Source organism: Thunnus albacares, chromosome 14 (assembly GCF_914725855.1).
Source record: "Thunnus albacares chromosome 14, fThuAlb1.1, whole genome shotgun sequence".
Classification (NCBI taxonomy): Eukaryota; Metazoa; Chordata; class Actinopteri; order Scombriformes; family Scombridae; genus Thunnus; species Thunnus albacares.
In genome coordinates this window covers 475,653-491,306 of record NC_058119.1, presented here as the reverse complement: position 1 = coordinate 491,306, position 15,654 = coordinate 475,653, and the positions used below count along the sequence as shown (strand labels likewise).

Genomic DNA, 15,654 nt, shown 5'->3' with positions numbered 1-15,654 from the left:
TTTCAGATGAAATACACTTGAAACATGACTCAATTTTAAGAAGTGACAAGCCAAAAAGGAGGCGAGACACTGCTCTAAAGTGCTGCCATTTCCTGGAAACTGTATCTGCCTCCAAAATCCAGTATCAACCTGGCTCTCCGTGCACTGCGGACATTTATTATGTAGAGAAATAGAAATAGAAATAATAAACTATTTATATCACACTTTCCAAAACATGTATGTTACCATGCTTCACAAGGTAATACAAAATTAATGAAATGTAACAAAGATACACACAATAAATTCAATTAAAAAAAATAAAACAATCAAAATATAATATATAAATATATATATATATATGTATATATTCCACTTTTATGAGGCTTATTCACTGTCACTTTTCACAATTCACTGTGAAAGATGATAATTCTACTTCATGTTTATTATTGAGATGTGGTGGTGGTGATGTGCTGGACTGCATTATATTTCTAATATTACAACATTTTTGAACAAAGTTCCAAGTGTTTGTCACAGGGCCTCTGTACTGCAGCCACAGCAATAAGTAATAAGAAAGTTACTTTAGTGGTGCAAATGTCCTGACAAATTTGCAATTAATTAAACTACCAAAAGCCAAGTGACACGCCTTGAATCGTGGCAGTTTCCCATTTTGTCTGGATGGTAATCCACTTTTGTTTTGCAACTCCTGACCTTTCCTTTAGTGCCACTTTAGACAGCAACAAAAAGCTTTTGAGATCAAGTAATTGCCCTGCAGGGCTATTAATCCAACGTATATTAACAGTAATGAATACTGCAACAACCCCAGGGTCAATACTCATGTGAAAAAGATGCCCGTTATACAGTGTGTTTAACTTTAACTACTCCTTAATACTCTCCTTTTTAGTTTGTTGTTGCAATAGTCTGTTGACATGCTGTGATCTGATGGGATAGTCTTAAAGTGATTCATTTCCCACCTGTTGGAGAACAATGAGCTGTTCCTTTGTAGCCTTGAGCTACTTGACTGGCAATGAACACACTCACAGGCTACAACACACACACACATACACATAGCATGACTAGTCAGAGTAACTTGGCATTTTACCACAATGTCAGATGATCAACTGCATGAGTCCCATATGGAAGAGAGGAAATGCCTTCTCTCTGTCAAGACCAGCACTGTTCTCTGTTCACTGTTGAGTCATAGCTGCAGAGGAACTAATGAATAGCTGCAGTGGTTTAGAGGGTTAACAGAGCTTTTCCTGTAATATGATGACCACAAAAACATCAGAATGAGAAAATAAAGAACTGAACAACAAATATAATAAATACCAAACACTTCATACTGTAGAATCACTTCACCCGAATGGCAAAAACATATTTTCTCTCTTCTCTCTAGTGGAATCTCTCCATGCAGATAGCTTTGGTTTTATTGCTCAAGGTCTAGATCAAGATATCTGTCTCTGAAATGTCTGTCTCCACCCCAATACAGAAATTTATTTGTGGTGCTCATGGCATTGAAAAAAATATGTATATTAAAAAAATCACAATGCCCCTGTTATTCCACAGAATATGCTGTTTTTGGGGATTGTTTCCTCTGTGGAAATTAATTCCACTGAAACCTGTTTCTGACCAGTGTTTGTTTCATTGTAACACTAATGACTGGAATTAAAGTAGAATAACTTTCTAAATAGCTGTGACACGCAAGCTGAATTAAATATGTCATATATTTTAACACAGCTCTGCTCTGTATTGGAGTGGATATGGTGTAGGTTAAAGGGGCATTCGACTGATTTTACATATCAAGATCAGTTTATCAGTTTATTATGTTTGATAACAGAACTTTGTTGCTGCTGGTTAACCAGTCTGATATCATTAGCAACAATAACAAACAAACTAGCTCTCCCGGTTGTTTCATTTAAATTATGTTGTTAAGTTTCTACTGTTGAGAGGAGTTCACTTCAGAGTAACAGCAAGTTGGGTGCAGCATGCCACTGTAGTCCCACCGTGGATCCAGCCCAGATAGCTGAGGCAGCGAGGCCCAAGGCTGTGCCTGTAGAAAAGTGCTCTCCATCTGCTCCCTGGCGGCATCTTGCCACTATTGTGCCCCCCAGTCCAAATCCATTCTCTCCGTTAGCTTAACAACAGCCCTTCAGGGCTGCTACAACGAGCTAACTTAAATGTAATGTCTTTCTTTGGAGAGGGGATGAAAAGAAAGAAAGGAAATGTGAGTTGGTTGATTAGAAGGCTATTCAGTAATTTAGCCCAGGATAATCATATTTTCTGTCTAGACCCATTGATGTACTATTCTGGCAGAATTTAGCATGATCATCAATCAATCAATCAATCAATTTTTATTTATATAGCGCCAAATCACAACAAAAGTCATCTCAAGGCACTTTTCACATAGAGCAGGTCAAGACCGTACTCTTTAATTTACAGAGACCCAATAATTCCCCCATGAGCAAGCACTTGGCGACAGCAGTAAGGAAAAACTCCCCTTTAACGGGTAGAAACCTCAAGCAGGTGGGCGGTCATCTGCTTTAACCCCCCCCCCCCCAACACCAGTCCCAGCCCAGGAACAGAAACAATACACATGTGAGCCATAAAGTCACATGAGCTGTAGTGTCCTGGAGTTTTAGTTGTGGTTTTTCAGGGTTTGGTTTGTTTAGTCAACCTTTGGCCTTAATAAATGACTTCATCAAAAGACAAAAACAAAAAGTGAGGTGGACACTCTTCAATAACATCTTTGTGTCGCAAAGTTTCTGTTCTAGGGTGCTGCTTTCACTCACAATATTGTGTAGCATTGCAGTAAATGTAATAATAACTGCATTTTAAGGAGTCCCATAACACATACAATACAACACAATAAAAAATAAAACAAACAATACAATAGAGACAATACACATAGCAATACACACATGGGTGATCGTGGCTCAGGATGTAGAGTGGGTTATACACTAATCAGAAGGTCAGTGGTTCAATCCCCAGCTCCTCCAGTCTGCTTGTTGAAGTGTCCTTGGGTAAGATACTGAACCCCAAATTGCTCCCAATGTCCCAATGTCTCCCAATCAGTCTGTGACTGTGTGTGTGAATGGGTGAGTGAGTATAGAAACATTGTAAAACCACTGTACCATTATTACTAGAGGAGGCAGAGGAGTAGCTTATGACACACCGAGCAAGAAAGAGCAGGAGAGCGAGAGGGAGAGAGAGAGGCCGCACGGGTCTGTTGACATGGCTCTGCTTTACAATGTCTGGGTCAGAGTCTGATCAATACGACAAATGTGAAAAAATGGCGATTGTATACTGTAAAGAACTGTGTTTGGACACACACACAAACAATGCTCTTTTTTTTAAAATAATTTTTTCCCAACTCACCACCACTTATGGGCAGCATACCAGTTGTCTTAGTTTTTTAGCTATAGCATTTTTCCAGACAGTAGATATTGCAGCTATTTTAGTATATTCTAATGGTGTGCATACTGGACCATAAACTTGTGAATTTTTTTGGAAAGTCATTATTTTGCTACTGCTATCTATTAAAACACACACACACACACACACACACACACACACACACACACACACACACACACACACACACACACAAAATCGCCAGCCTTATCCTTAAAGGATTTGATTGTCCAGATGCAGTAACATTTCACCTGACTTGTCTTCAGCTGTATGTATGTAGGCCAGAAAAAGATCTGTGTAGTAAACCTCTCACCTCCATGTGCAAACTGTGATCTCAACAGGCTGAGATTAATGCAGACCTTAACCCTAGGTGAGCTAATAAACATCACTGCATGTGTTAAACAAGAGGAAATAACATTTAATTCCAGGTCTTAATGTTGGAAGATCGTCTTAATTCCTTAAAGCTAGCAACACCTCATAAAATTTCCCTTGTACTGTGCATGTTGGAGAAAGGCATCATGCTGTTTTATTCAACATTTTAACAAATGTGGAATGTTTTTTTTCAGAGTTAATAATGTTTTTTGGTGTGATCATGAATATGCAAGGTCATCAATGCTAGTGTCTTTAAATGTATAGTGTATATTGTTTGACTCTACTTTTCTGTCTTTGCAGCTTGTCTTTTTCGCTACAATGTCCTGTCACTGGTTTACTTCCTCTATGTGCTGCTGCTGCCGTGGTTCCTGTGTCCCAACAAACACACCATCAGAGGTAAGACCATTTGTGTTTGTATGGGAGATCTATCATGGCATTTGATACCTTTTTTTTCTTAGATCCCAAGTTTATCAAAATAAAATGTGATTCAAATCATTTAACTTCAGGAAGTAGTCTGAACTTGACTGTGCTCAGTCCTGTTATAAACTTTCACTGGTGTCCATTTTGCTCATAATTTGCTTGTGTATGTTATGTTTTGATATTACTGGGTTATATGAGTTTAATGCTAGGACCTGACTAAGCAGCAACTACCAAAGCTTGAGGAAGTATCCTAAAGTGCCACTGACGGCCACTAGATGCTGGTTTCAACTGACTCCCATTCAAAAAGTGTCAACTTCTCTCTAGAAATACTAAGTCAATCATGTTTTTCAGTGAGTCATTATGGTGTCAATTAATAAATTCTGGCCCTCTCATTGGTGTGCTGGTGGTCATTTTGGAAATTATTGCTCTGTTAATAAGATATGAAGACTTATAGTAGCTTTGATGTCTGCCATTTGGGCGTTGACGAAAAGTAGCTAACATTTGCACAATTGTGCACTGCTCAGTGTTCCCAGTAAACTAGCATTCGCTTTGGTCCAAGGAAGCGGGGTGTGTTTACAGAGCGTGAGAGACAACACCCCACACTCCATAAGGCGCCAACCATAAGCTGCAACTCTGGGCTTCAAACTGGCTCCAATGCAAACCAATGGGTGACATCACACCTCACTACATCCATCTTTATATACAGTCAGTGGATTAGACTGATTGTCAGACCAAGTGCTGCTAAATCTAGTGAGAGAGACTGACCTGTAATGAGACTGAGAGTTGTTGCCTGGTGTAGTAAGTGTTCTCTCTTGCAGTTCTGCCTGCCATTATCAGCTGACAGGAGAACTGGGTATCGGGTCAGTGAAAGAAAATGTGCAAGTTTTCATATAAGTTGTCTTTTAGGATTTACAATGAGATTTAGGTTTGTGTTGTTTGTTTTTTCTTCAAGTGGTTACCTCTTCAGGAAAGGCTGAAAAACGAGGGGGTCACACCAATGGTGAATGAGCAGTTTGCCTGATATAGGAGCAACATTAGCAAGAACGTCTAATGAGAGTTGGTTCAAGATTACTTCAGTGTATTGCTCCCACCATGACAAAAAATCTGCTCAGCTTCTCATTATGATTTCCTCTTTGCTATAAAATCATTTTCTTTTTTTTTTACCTTGTTTTATCATTTATGATATTTCAAAATATCAGCGTATCTCATTAAAACAAAATTTTCTCATTTTAACATAAGTTGTTATATGGCAAGGCAAGGCAAGGCAAGTTTACTTATATAGCACATTTCAGCAAAAAGGAAATTCAGGGTGCTTTACATATAAACAATAACATATAACAAGAAACTAGAAAAATGACAATGACTGGTTTACATGGTCTGATTAAAATGAATGAATTAAATGAATGCTTGGGATGAGAAGTATCATTCATCCATCCTTACCAGCTTGTTCCTTGCAGTCTTGCAGGACTGGACAGTCACAGGACTATTACATATACAGACAATCATCCTCACATTCACATCCATGGACAATCTGTTGAGTGGTTACTAGTTCAATATATTTTTGCCCAGAGTAAAAGCTATTAGTTAAACTGTAGACATGTAGGAAATGGGACATGTGGTACTCAGAATCAGATACTTTTTAAGGTTTGTATACATTGAAACATAAATAACTCAGCTCATATAGCAACTGAGAGGTACAGTATGTACGTGCTGCAATTGCAATATTGCATGTTGCAATACTTTGTCTGGAAAGAGATTATCAATACTTAATACCTCAGTACCTAATAAGTGCTCATAGTCAGACACTAAAACTATGACGTAAAGATGGTGGAGAGTAGGAAAAAACAGGAACAAGCCATCTTGTAAGTCAAACATCTGGGCCTGTTTAAGATTTTGTCACACAGATCGGACAAAAACTGTGATCTATAAGAACTGTCTCATAAAAATAAAAGCGACTCAATGTACTTGTAGCAGTGTAAAGCAGAAGCAATACACCAATACACCAATAAAAATAGGTCTGCATAAAGCACTGTTGAGATCCATTATGACCTATTGTTATCCATAACACACTTGGCTATGCAGACCCCAACAAACATATGTGTATCTGTTACTCCAACCTCAGCCTACCGCCTCATCTGTATACATGTATACCTACAACTTACATATATCATACAACTTGATGAAACATCTCTATACCGTAAGATATTATCATGCAAGAAATAAAAAGTACATCATACATGTAATGAGGGGATATTGTTGTGTCCACACTTTTCCCATATGAGGTTATATAAATTCAGGTTCATCCCACACAGTGTCAGTTTGTCAAGTAATGTCTATAGCTTACTATTATGAAATATGAAAATATAAATTTAGAAAATAACCTCTCCAGAGCCTTCTGAACAAGTCAAGTATGCCTGGTAATGGAATCTGTGAGCTGTATGTGGGAGCTGAGTGATGTAATTCTGCCATGAATGTGGAGCGTTTTTTTTTTTTGTTCATTCTGGCCCTGAAGTACCGCTCCATCACAGAGTATTTATAGTGAATTTTGTCTCATTTATTTACACAAACAGCCAGTCCTAGACTGACAACATGGGTATGTGTGGAGTGTGTATATGCATGTGAGTGTATTCTCTTGCTTTTAGTGGGTTTTTTTGTAACCAAATTTTAGTCAACAATCTGCACATATGATGATACAGTATTACAGATTCATTCTTTTCTTTTTAAGATAGTAATATCCCCCCATTATCTCCCCTTAGTCCCCCAGCATTCCCTTCCCTGCTCATAGAAACAAAATAATAAGTGAATAAAATAGATGATAATAATAACAATAGAATAAATTAAGTAAATACAGATAACAAAATAATTGTACCACAAAAAAAATAACAAAATAATTGTACAACAAAAAAAAAGAAGGAATGGACAACAAACAATCATATACAAAATCAGCCCGTCCTTAGGCACTGCCTGCACCCCACAAGGTCATAGTCAAAGATGTATGTACCATCACATCTGCACATATGTTTACCCATACATACAGACACCCATACGTACCTATGTACACACAACTATATGCATACGCATACGCACACACACACACACCCTACATCCAATCATACTTCTAACTCTCTAGTCCACTGGGATAGAATGCATTGTTTCAAATGAGAGATGAGAGACTGCCAGTGTTTGTAAAAAGTTTTCAGCTGAGTCTCAGACAGAAAATTTGATATTTTCCAATTTCAGAAATTACATTAAGGCCAGCAGCCAGGACATGTTTGAGGGGGTTCAGCGATTTTTCCATAAGAGGAGAATCCAACGACGGGCAATTAAAGAGGCAAAGGAGATTACATTAGTTTGTTTAGCAATCATTCTAACTCCCTCCTCAGGGACACCAATGATAGTGATCTGAGGTGATGGGTCCTGAGTCAGTTCCATTATCTCCAATATAAGAAAGACTTCCATTATTCCACCAAGCTTGGGCATGACCAAAACATATGAGTCAAGTCTATTGGTATCTGAAAGCATCTGTCACAAATATCAGAGAGATTTGGATAAATATTCAATAATATAACTTTACTGGATCCTATGAAGTACTTTGAACTTAATGAGGCTAAGCCTCAAACAGGAGAAGGATGAGTTTATTGCATGTAATGCACCGTCCCACCATTCATCAGTCAAAGTGATACCTAGTTCAGTCTCCTGATCTTATGAATTTTGAGATACCTAAACAGATCAGAGTACTGAAGGTTGAATGTGGAGCTTAATTGTGCAAAGCTAACAAACAGGCCAACAACATAAAGCAACATGAAGCAGAGATTTTCAAATTCTTGGGGTTTTATCCCCCCATTTAAAATTTTAAATTATTGAATTGTTTAGGTAGAAAATGGGTAAACACTGAAATAAGTATAAATATCTGGGGAGCACATTCATTTTAATGGATTGCACTCTAACAGCGAGAGAGAGGGGTAGGCTGTTCCATCTCTGCAGATCAGTTTTCACTTTAGTTTTTACAGCTGTAAGATTTTCTTTATGTAGGGAGTGGTGACAATGACAAAGACCTCAGTCTTATCTGCGTTTGGTTGTAAAAAGTTGTTAGCCATCCTGTCCTTTATGGCGGTTAGACAATGCAAATAGATTTATCAGTCTCATCAGGTTTAAAGGAGACATACAGCTGAATTTCATCAGTGTAAATGATAAGAGATTCCTTTAAATTTGCTAATAACATGACTTAAGGGAAGCATATACAGAGCTATTTATAATAGAGACGAGGCATAGACCAATAGACCTAAATACATTTTTGAGCATGGATGTTGGTAAAATATCTGCAGGGCTAGAGGAACATTTCATACTGCCCACCAGATTAGTGAGGTCTTGCAAGGAAATAAGTGAGAAGCAGTCCAAAAATTGACGGGCGGGTTGGATAGGCATAAAAGGTGGTAGAGGATTGGATGATGCTTGCCCTGACATCTCTAATCTTATCCACAAAGAATGAAAGAAAGAAGGTACATCCTACTCCCCTCCTCCCCCTTTCCCTCTTTCTTACTCTCTCTCAACCCACTTACTGCTGTCGCCAAGGGTTTGCTCATGGGGGAATTGTTGGGTCTCTGTAAATTAAAGAGTACAGTCTTGACCTGCTCTATGTGAAAAGTTCCCTGAGATGACTTTTGTTGTGATTTGGCGCTATATAAATAAAAATTGATTGGTTGATTGACATCAGGAGGTGCACAATCAACCAATCATCAGGAGTGACAATGTTGTTGATGGTATCAAACAGGACTAAAGGGTTGCATTTACTGGAGGAGATTAGGTTGGCAAAGTAGAAAGCCCTCACATCTTTAACCATGTTATTAAATTAAGTTAAAAGGTCTTTGTAATGGAGATGGTGCACATGGAGCTTGGTGGATTTCCACAGTTGCTCTACCCTCCGACATTAATGCCAGAAACAATGAATATTGTCATTTAACCAGGGTGATGAATTGAGAGAGGGAACAAGTCTCATTTTACTAGGAGCCACTTTATCCAAAATGGCAGAGCAATGTGTGTTAAAGGAGTGGACCAGACAAATAATGTCAGCATGAGAATACAACACTATGCTTGGGTCAAAAGCTGCAGAAAACTTCTCAGCTGAGAGCTGACTTAAGATGCTAGAGCACACATTTACTAGGCAGAGAATCTAAATTAAAAGACAGGTTGAACAGAACACATTCATGGTCAGTAACATGCAACTCCTTAGAGCAGATAGAATCAATATTAAAACCAAGTGTAAAAACAACGTCCAAATGTGACCCCTAATGTGTGTCGGACCAGACACGTGTTGAATAAGATTAAAAGACTCAGTGACATTAAGAAAATCAGCAGCAAAGCTACAAGAAACATCATCTATGAATCACCAATCATAACTCTGTCTAACCTAATGATAGAGGATAAAAACACTGAATTCAGACATAAAAGAACTATTACAACCAGGGGATCAGTAAATTAAAATACAATAAAACAGATTTGAATGACCCATCTGCAGTTCAAAGGCGGAGAAAGCCCCAGTACCCATCTGACTCTGAAAGCAGTTCCTGAAAACCATGACAAGTCCTCCATCCTGGCCTGAGGTCCTGGGAGTGCTGATAAAAGTACAGTCCAGGGGGCACAGTCCGATTAGGGGGACATATTCCAAGCTTCTCTGCCAAGTCAAAAACAGAAAATTCAAGCCTTTAAGATGAAAAAATCATTATTATAAAGGACTTATTTGAAATGGAGTGAGCATTTAACAGCGCCATCCTGAGGGGCACAGACCCCCTGCTGGCAACAGCAGAGGCCCAGGCCAAGGGGCGCAGGTAGCAAGGCTCTGATCCACAACTCACAGCAGAACATCTCACCAGGGGGAGGCCCTATGTGAAACAATTGTCTGAGTAAGAAAATGGACTGGTGAAGGTGTTAACAATGGTGGGGCTAGCACTTAAAACAGTGGCCTAAGGTGAACCCGGAGAAAAAGAAGGAGGTTCCGGGGAAGGTATGTGAGGTGTAAACAGTCAGTCATGTGGAGAGGACTGCACCACATGCTGTAGGTTAACAGCTAACATTCCTGAGCCCAGTTTGTTGAGGTGGACTCCGTCAGTCCTGAAGAGGGAGACACATGAAACATAGGTTTCATTGTCAATGAAACCTATGTTGTGGGCTCTGCAGGCAGACTAGAGCCAAATGTGGAGGCTGAGAATTCTACTAAAATGCCCCGCTCCACGTGCCAGTGCGGGAATAGGTCCACGGTACATGATCTCTTTCCACCATGTGTGTTTAAGTTGCTGACTGATGATGGGGTGTCTGAGCAGGCGAGTGTTGTGAGGCTGCAACATCAGACTTGTGAGAGGAATTCCCTGGGCATGGAAAACCTCCAGAGCGTATGATCACGGCCTTTTCAGGAGCGTACGATGGGAAGCAGAAGTTGTTAGTCGAGTTGAGGGCTGTTGGTTATGCTTCACAGTGGACTGGCAAGCCACCTGAACACTGCAGTGTCAGCAGGGGTTGGTTTCAGATCCAGATGAGTCAGAACTGCTGGAGCATCAACTGGGTGGACCTGAATGTAACAGCTGGAGAGGCTTAGGCAAGGTGGTGAGGCAGCCCTGTCCGAGTATCCCCTTTGACCGTGGACCACCACTTTGGCTGAGGACAACTGATGGTTAGGTGTCGAGAAAGAGGAAGGCTGTGGACAGATGGAGGGGTCCAATATAACTGTGTCCTGGATGGTTGCAGTGAGAGAGGCAATCCGTTTGGATTGCCCAGAGGCCACTTTCATGAAGCTGGACAAAAGAGAGTCTTTTTCAAGTTCATCCAAAAGCTGTTGGATATCCTCCTTAAGGTCAGCTTTTTGTTTGCCTTCTGGAGTAATACAGAGTATTCACAGTTTATAGTTTGAATAGTCATGGCTTTCTGAGCGAATGCTCAGCTTATTTCTCTGATCAGTTAAAATCCAAGTGTCCGATCACTAAAATCCTTTGTGTTGTTAAAAGATACAGATAAAAACAATCAGGATCTAAAAGGTGTATCATAAAAAGAGGCTGAAAAGTGGATAAAAGTAAATATCCTTGCAAGGGTGAAGAGATAGTCCACTGTTCCATGGCCAGGATGGAATTGGCATATATGGTAACCAGAAGTTAGGTGGCTTGGCTGGCGGGTGTTTCTAGTGCTCATTCTCTGCCCATAGAGCATGCACAGTATGCATTCATCTGGACAGCGCAGAAATGTCAAACCTGACATCAGATTTAAAATCTCTGTATACTGTGAAATACAGAGAGATTTATCTGGCGGTGATAGGCTTAATCGGCATTGTGTGAACTATTGGCAAGGGATTGAATATAACGGACATTCATTTATATGTAAAAGTTCTGCACTGCAGGTTTAACTATAATGCTTTGGGATTTGAGGATTACAAATGAAGAAGGAAAAAACCTGAATAACATCATCATTATGATGAGAAAAGCTTATATATTTAAAGTCACTGAAAGACAACAGCTTAACACAGAATATTTTAAAATGTTTCTGAAGTATCAGTAGACTCTTGAAAAGGATATTAGTAAGAATAAGGAACAAAAGCTAAATTTTGAAACTGGATGAGTTATTTTGAATCAGGGAGAGAGTTGGAGTAAAATGGAGTTGGAGTAGAAAATATCATAGAACATGGTGAACTAAAAACAGAACAAGAAGATTATACGTATATACTATATTTTTTGTTGTTCTAATTTTTGTTCCTTAAAGTATAATTGTTCTAATTTTTGTACCCTTGAATATAGTTTTTAATTTATTTATTTTTCCTCTGTTTTTGATAACTAAGTTTTTAAGCTGCTGATTGAGTGTTCCAAATGGGAAATGGGATGATTTACTTTACTGATTATGTCTGTTTTTTATGTATGCAGATGGTGATATTTGTTTGTGTTATTTTGCTTTGTTTTTTTTTTGTGATGAGGTGTGTTCTATGTTGTTGTTTAATTCTGTAGTTATAGGTTATGTATTGTTATTTTATGTACATGCTTATGTCTTGTCTTCGTGTCTATATGTTCAATAAAATAAAAAATTCTCATCTGTTTCAACACTTCTTTGATGACATTGTTTTCCCACTGTCTGCTGCCCTCCCTCAGTGCAGCAACTGGAGTTTTACCAGTATTACTGTGACTAACAGTGTTTCAGAGGGAACCATGAACACAGCACTGCACTCCTACCTTCATTAGCAGTTTAATTTTGCCTAACAACGAGGTACTGTCTTTACACTGGTCAAACAGAGGAAAAACAACCACAGCAGGGCCAGTGAACCAGGCTCCTTGTCTGTCTGGTTCAGGCAACAGGTAGCAATTCTAAAAGTAGGTACTTGACCTACTGGGGTGTGACCAGTTTGTACAGTAGGTGCTGAGTTGCAATGAATAGCAACAGAGAGCATTCATTTTACATGAGACACAAAGAGAAAACTCACTGTCAAGTTTGCACACATATATATATATCATATGTTTTTCCTCATGTGTCAGTTTCAGCTCTTAGACATACTGCATCATAACATAAAGATAACATATTGGTCTACTGCAGACATAGTATGCAGAACAGCAGACTGTAATGACTCAGAACCTAGGAACCCAAAAGCACGAACTCAGAAACAGGAGCAGAGTCCAATATTCTTTAATCAGTCCAAAAAAACAAGTAGGTGTCACAAACCAGGCAGGCAGGCAGATCAGACAGACAAATCCAAGGAAATAGGCAAAATCTTCAGACTAGTAAACAGACAAGGTAACAGGTAACAGGAGAGCCAACCAATAGGTATGGTAATGCTGGAAAGCTAGGCAGAAACACTAGACAATCTGGCAAGGGGTATGTGAATCTGGGCCAGTATATGAAGAGTGACTGAGCATAATGGGATCCAGGTGAGGAGTTTGGCGGGGAAACTCAGGTGAGGGGAATGAGGTGATTGCAGGGCAGATGGGGGTGGCAGGATCTGCAGTGACAGGAGAGTTAGTGATCAGGCAGGTGAATAGCATGAAAAATAGTCACTATGAAGATGAATCCATGACACAGACAGTGCCAGTAGCTTGTAGAAGCTCAATGTAGACTAGACTTTTAACAACCAACCTGTACTTATTTATGGTTCTTTTAAGTATATTTAATATGAATGCTTTTGCAAAGTTGTACTTATCATTGTTTGTTAGGTCTTATAAATCCAAGGCACATTGTGAAATATTTCTAATTCAAATTCAGCTCTAATTGTCTATTTCAGAACAGCTTGAAGCAATATTGTGATAATATTGTACCGTGATATTTTTGGCCACATTAATTGTTGGGTGAAAATTAATTGTAAGTTGCAACCATTGTGAAGGGTGCGGAACCTCCTTATGGCACAAGCAGTCTAAAACAGTCCTAGAACTACATTTGAACATAACAAAGGCCATTATGGGTTTATCAGTGCTGTGGGAAGGTCTGTCCTGGCCATTTCTCAGGACTTGTGCCCAGTTACAGTCACGCTCCTCCCATCTCTTTTCTGAATGCAGAACACCTCCTCATCACTGCCATTACAAAATGATTGATGTGGTTCACGTTGGAATGAGAACAGCATTTACGTATTTGCATAGTGGGAGCTCTGGCTATTTACTATATACTTATACTGGCCTGTCTGATCACTGCATAGAATAATTGTGACCAGCAGTTGGACTATCCAAAATGAACCTTTCTCTGTTTCAGACTGTCTAAATGTCCTTTTGTATAACAGCTTTTACCCCTTGAGGATGCATGAGTGAATTACACAAAGCATCATTCTTTTGAGAATGGTTTAGGGCAGCATGGTGGTCATGGTCGGCACTGTTGCTTCACAGCAAGAAGGGTCCTGCTGGGTTCAAATCTGATAACCAGCCTTTCTGTAGGGCTTTCTGAGTTTACATGTACTCCCTTGTGTCTGTGTGGGTCTCTTTCAGGTACTCTAGGTGCACCCACAGCCTGGTTTCTAACACTCTTTCTCATTGTACTTGTACCTGGTCTGCTACTTGAGAATTTGTACCACAGCTCTTTTGAGTCATTGTTCTCAAATACTTAATTGTCTTACCTCGCTTGTAAGTTGATTTGGATAAATCAATAATTTAAAGTGTAAATGTAAATGTTTCCTCCCACAGTCCAAAGATATACAAGTTAGGTAAATTGGAGAATCTGAATAGCTTGTAGGTGTCAATAGCTGGAATGTGTTGGCCCTGTGACTGATTGGTGACCTGTCCAGGATGAACATCACCTCCCTCATGAGGTCTGCTGGGATAAGCTCCAGCCCCCCATGATCATGCAATGGATAAGGCAGTAAGGTTGAGAAATGGATGGAGAATGTCTTACCAATCTAAAGGTTGACTACAACTACCAGAAGCATTTGGTCATAACATAATCTTAAAGTTGTGTGACTGACATCAGTTGAACAACACAACAACAAATTAGGAAGTCCAGAGCTAGTTTTACTACTTCAAAAGTGCCAATTGAGTCTGGTGGTAATTTGAAAAACTGAATAGAAACATGACAAAAGTAATGCTTTGTCTTTTCTCAAACCAAAAAAAAAAGATAGAAAAAACATGACCATTTTGCACCAAGATGGCAACAATAAAATATCTTAGAGCCTACAGGCCTACATGTTGACTCCTGAGGAAATCAGGAAATTCATGCTACAACTATCAAAGCTTTTGTCACACTGAGAAGAATTCCTGTCTGCTCCTTTTGGTGAAAACCACCACATGCACACTGTGACAGACATACACACACACACACACATACACACACACACGTCAACGAACATGCATAGACAAACAAGGACACACATAAATGCACTTCCTTGGACAGAAATTAAGAATGGATGTCGCTGTGTGTGTGTCTCTGAGATCCAGAGAGGGTTGGGCTGGAAATATAAACAGTGGCAGAGGAAGCTGCTCGGTCTGCACCCCTGTGACCCACATACTCTCTTTGCTCAGCCAATGTCAGCTTTGAGTCAAGTGGAAAAATGTCCTATTTGTTTATTCTGAGTATGATTTCTCTCCTTCACCTGAAGTCACTGCAGTTGAGAGCTTAAACAATTTGTAAATTAATCACTTCGATTGACAGAAAATGAATCAGCAATTTTCTTGATCACTGATTAATTGTGTAACATCAATTCCACGCAAAAATGCCAAACATTAGTTTCTATGTCTCGTGTGATCGTAAACTGAATATCTTTGTGTTTTATCTTTTGAGATTGTTAGTTGCAGCCTTACTACTGTTATTTGATTTTGCAGCAGGAATATTTGTCCTCACTATCCTACACATGTGTTCTGAAAGAGAGCTTGTCATAGATGTTATGTGTTAAGCCTGCTGTGTTTTATATCCATACTACAGCTGCCACAGTGGAGCTGACAGGCAAAAACTTCTTCAGAATTGATGGGGTACGACCTTGTTTATTTATGAGGCTGCTGAAAGCCTCTTCACTGTGAATCCACTGACAGCTTGTCACAG

At 39.3% G+C, this 15,654-nt stretch overlaps 1 protein-coding gene across 2 annotated transcripts in view; it reads left to right on the top strand.

Annotated features, from left to right (window-relative positions):
- Positions 1-15,654, top strand: part of piezo1 (piezo-type mechanosensitive ion channel component 1) — a 171,888-nt gene that overhangs the window by 22,234 nt on the left and 134,000 nt on the right. For both annotated transcript variants that reach the window (XM_044372289.1, XM_044372287.1), the window contains exon 2: positions 4,060-4,155. In XM_044372289.1, the coding sequence (XP_044228224.1) occupies positions 4,060-4,155 (96 nt within the window). The remainder of the gene's footprint in view (positions 1-4,059; positions 4,156-15,654) is intronic.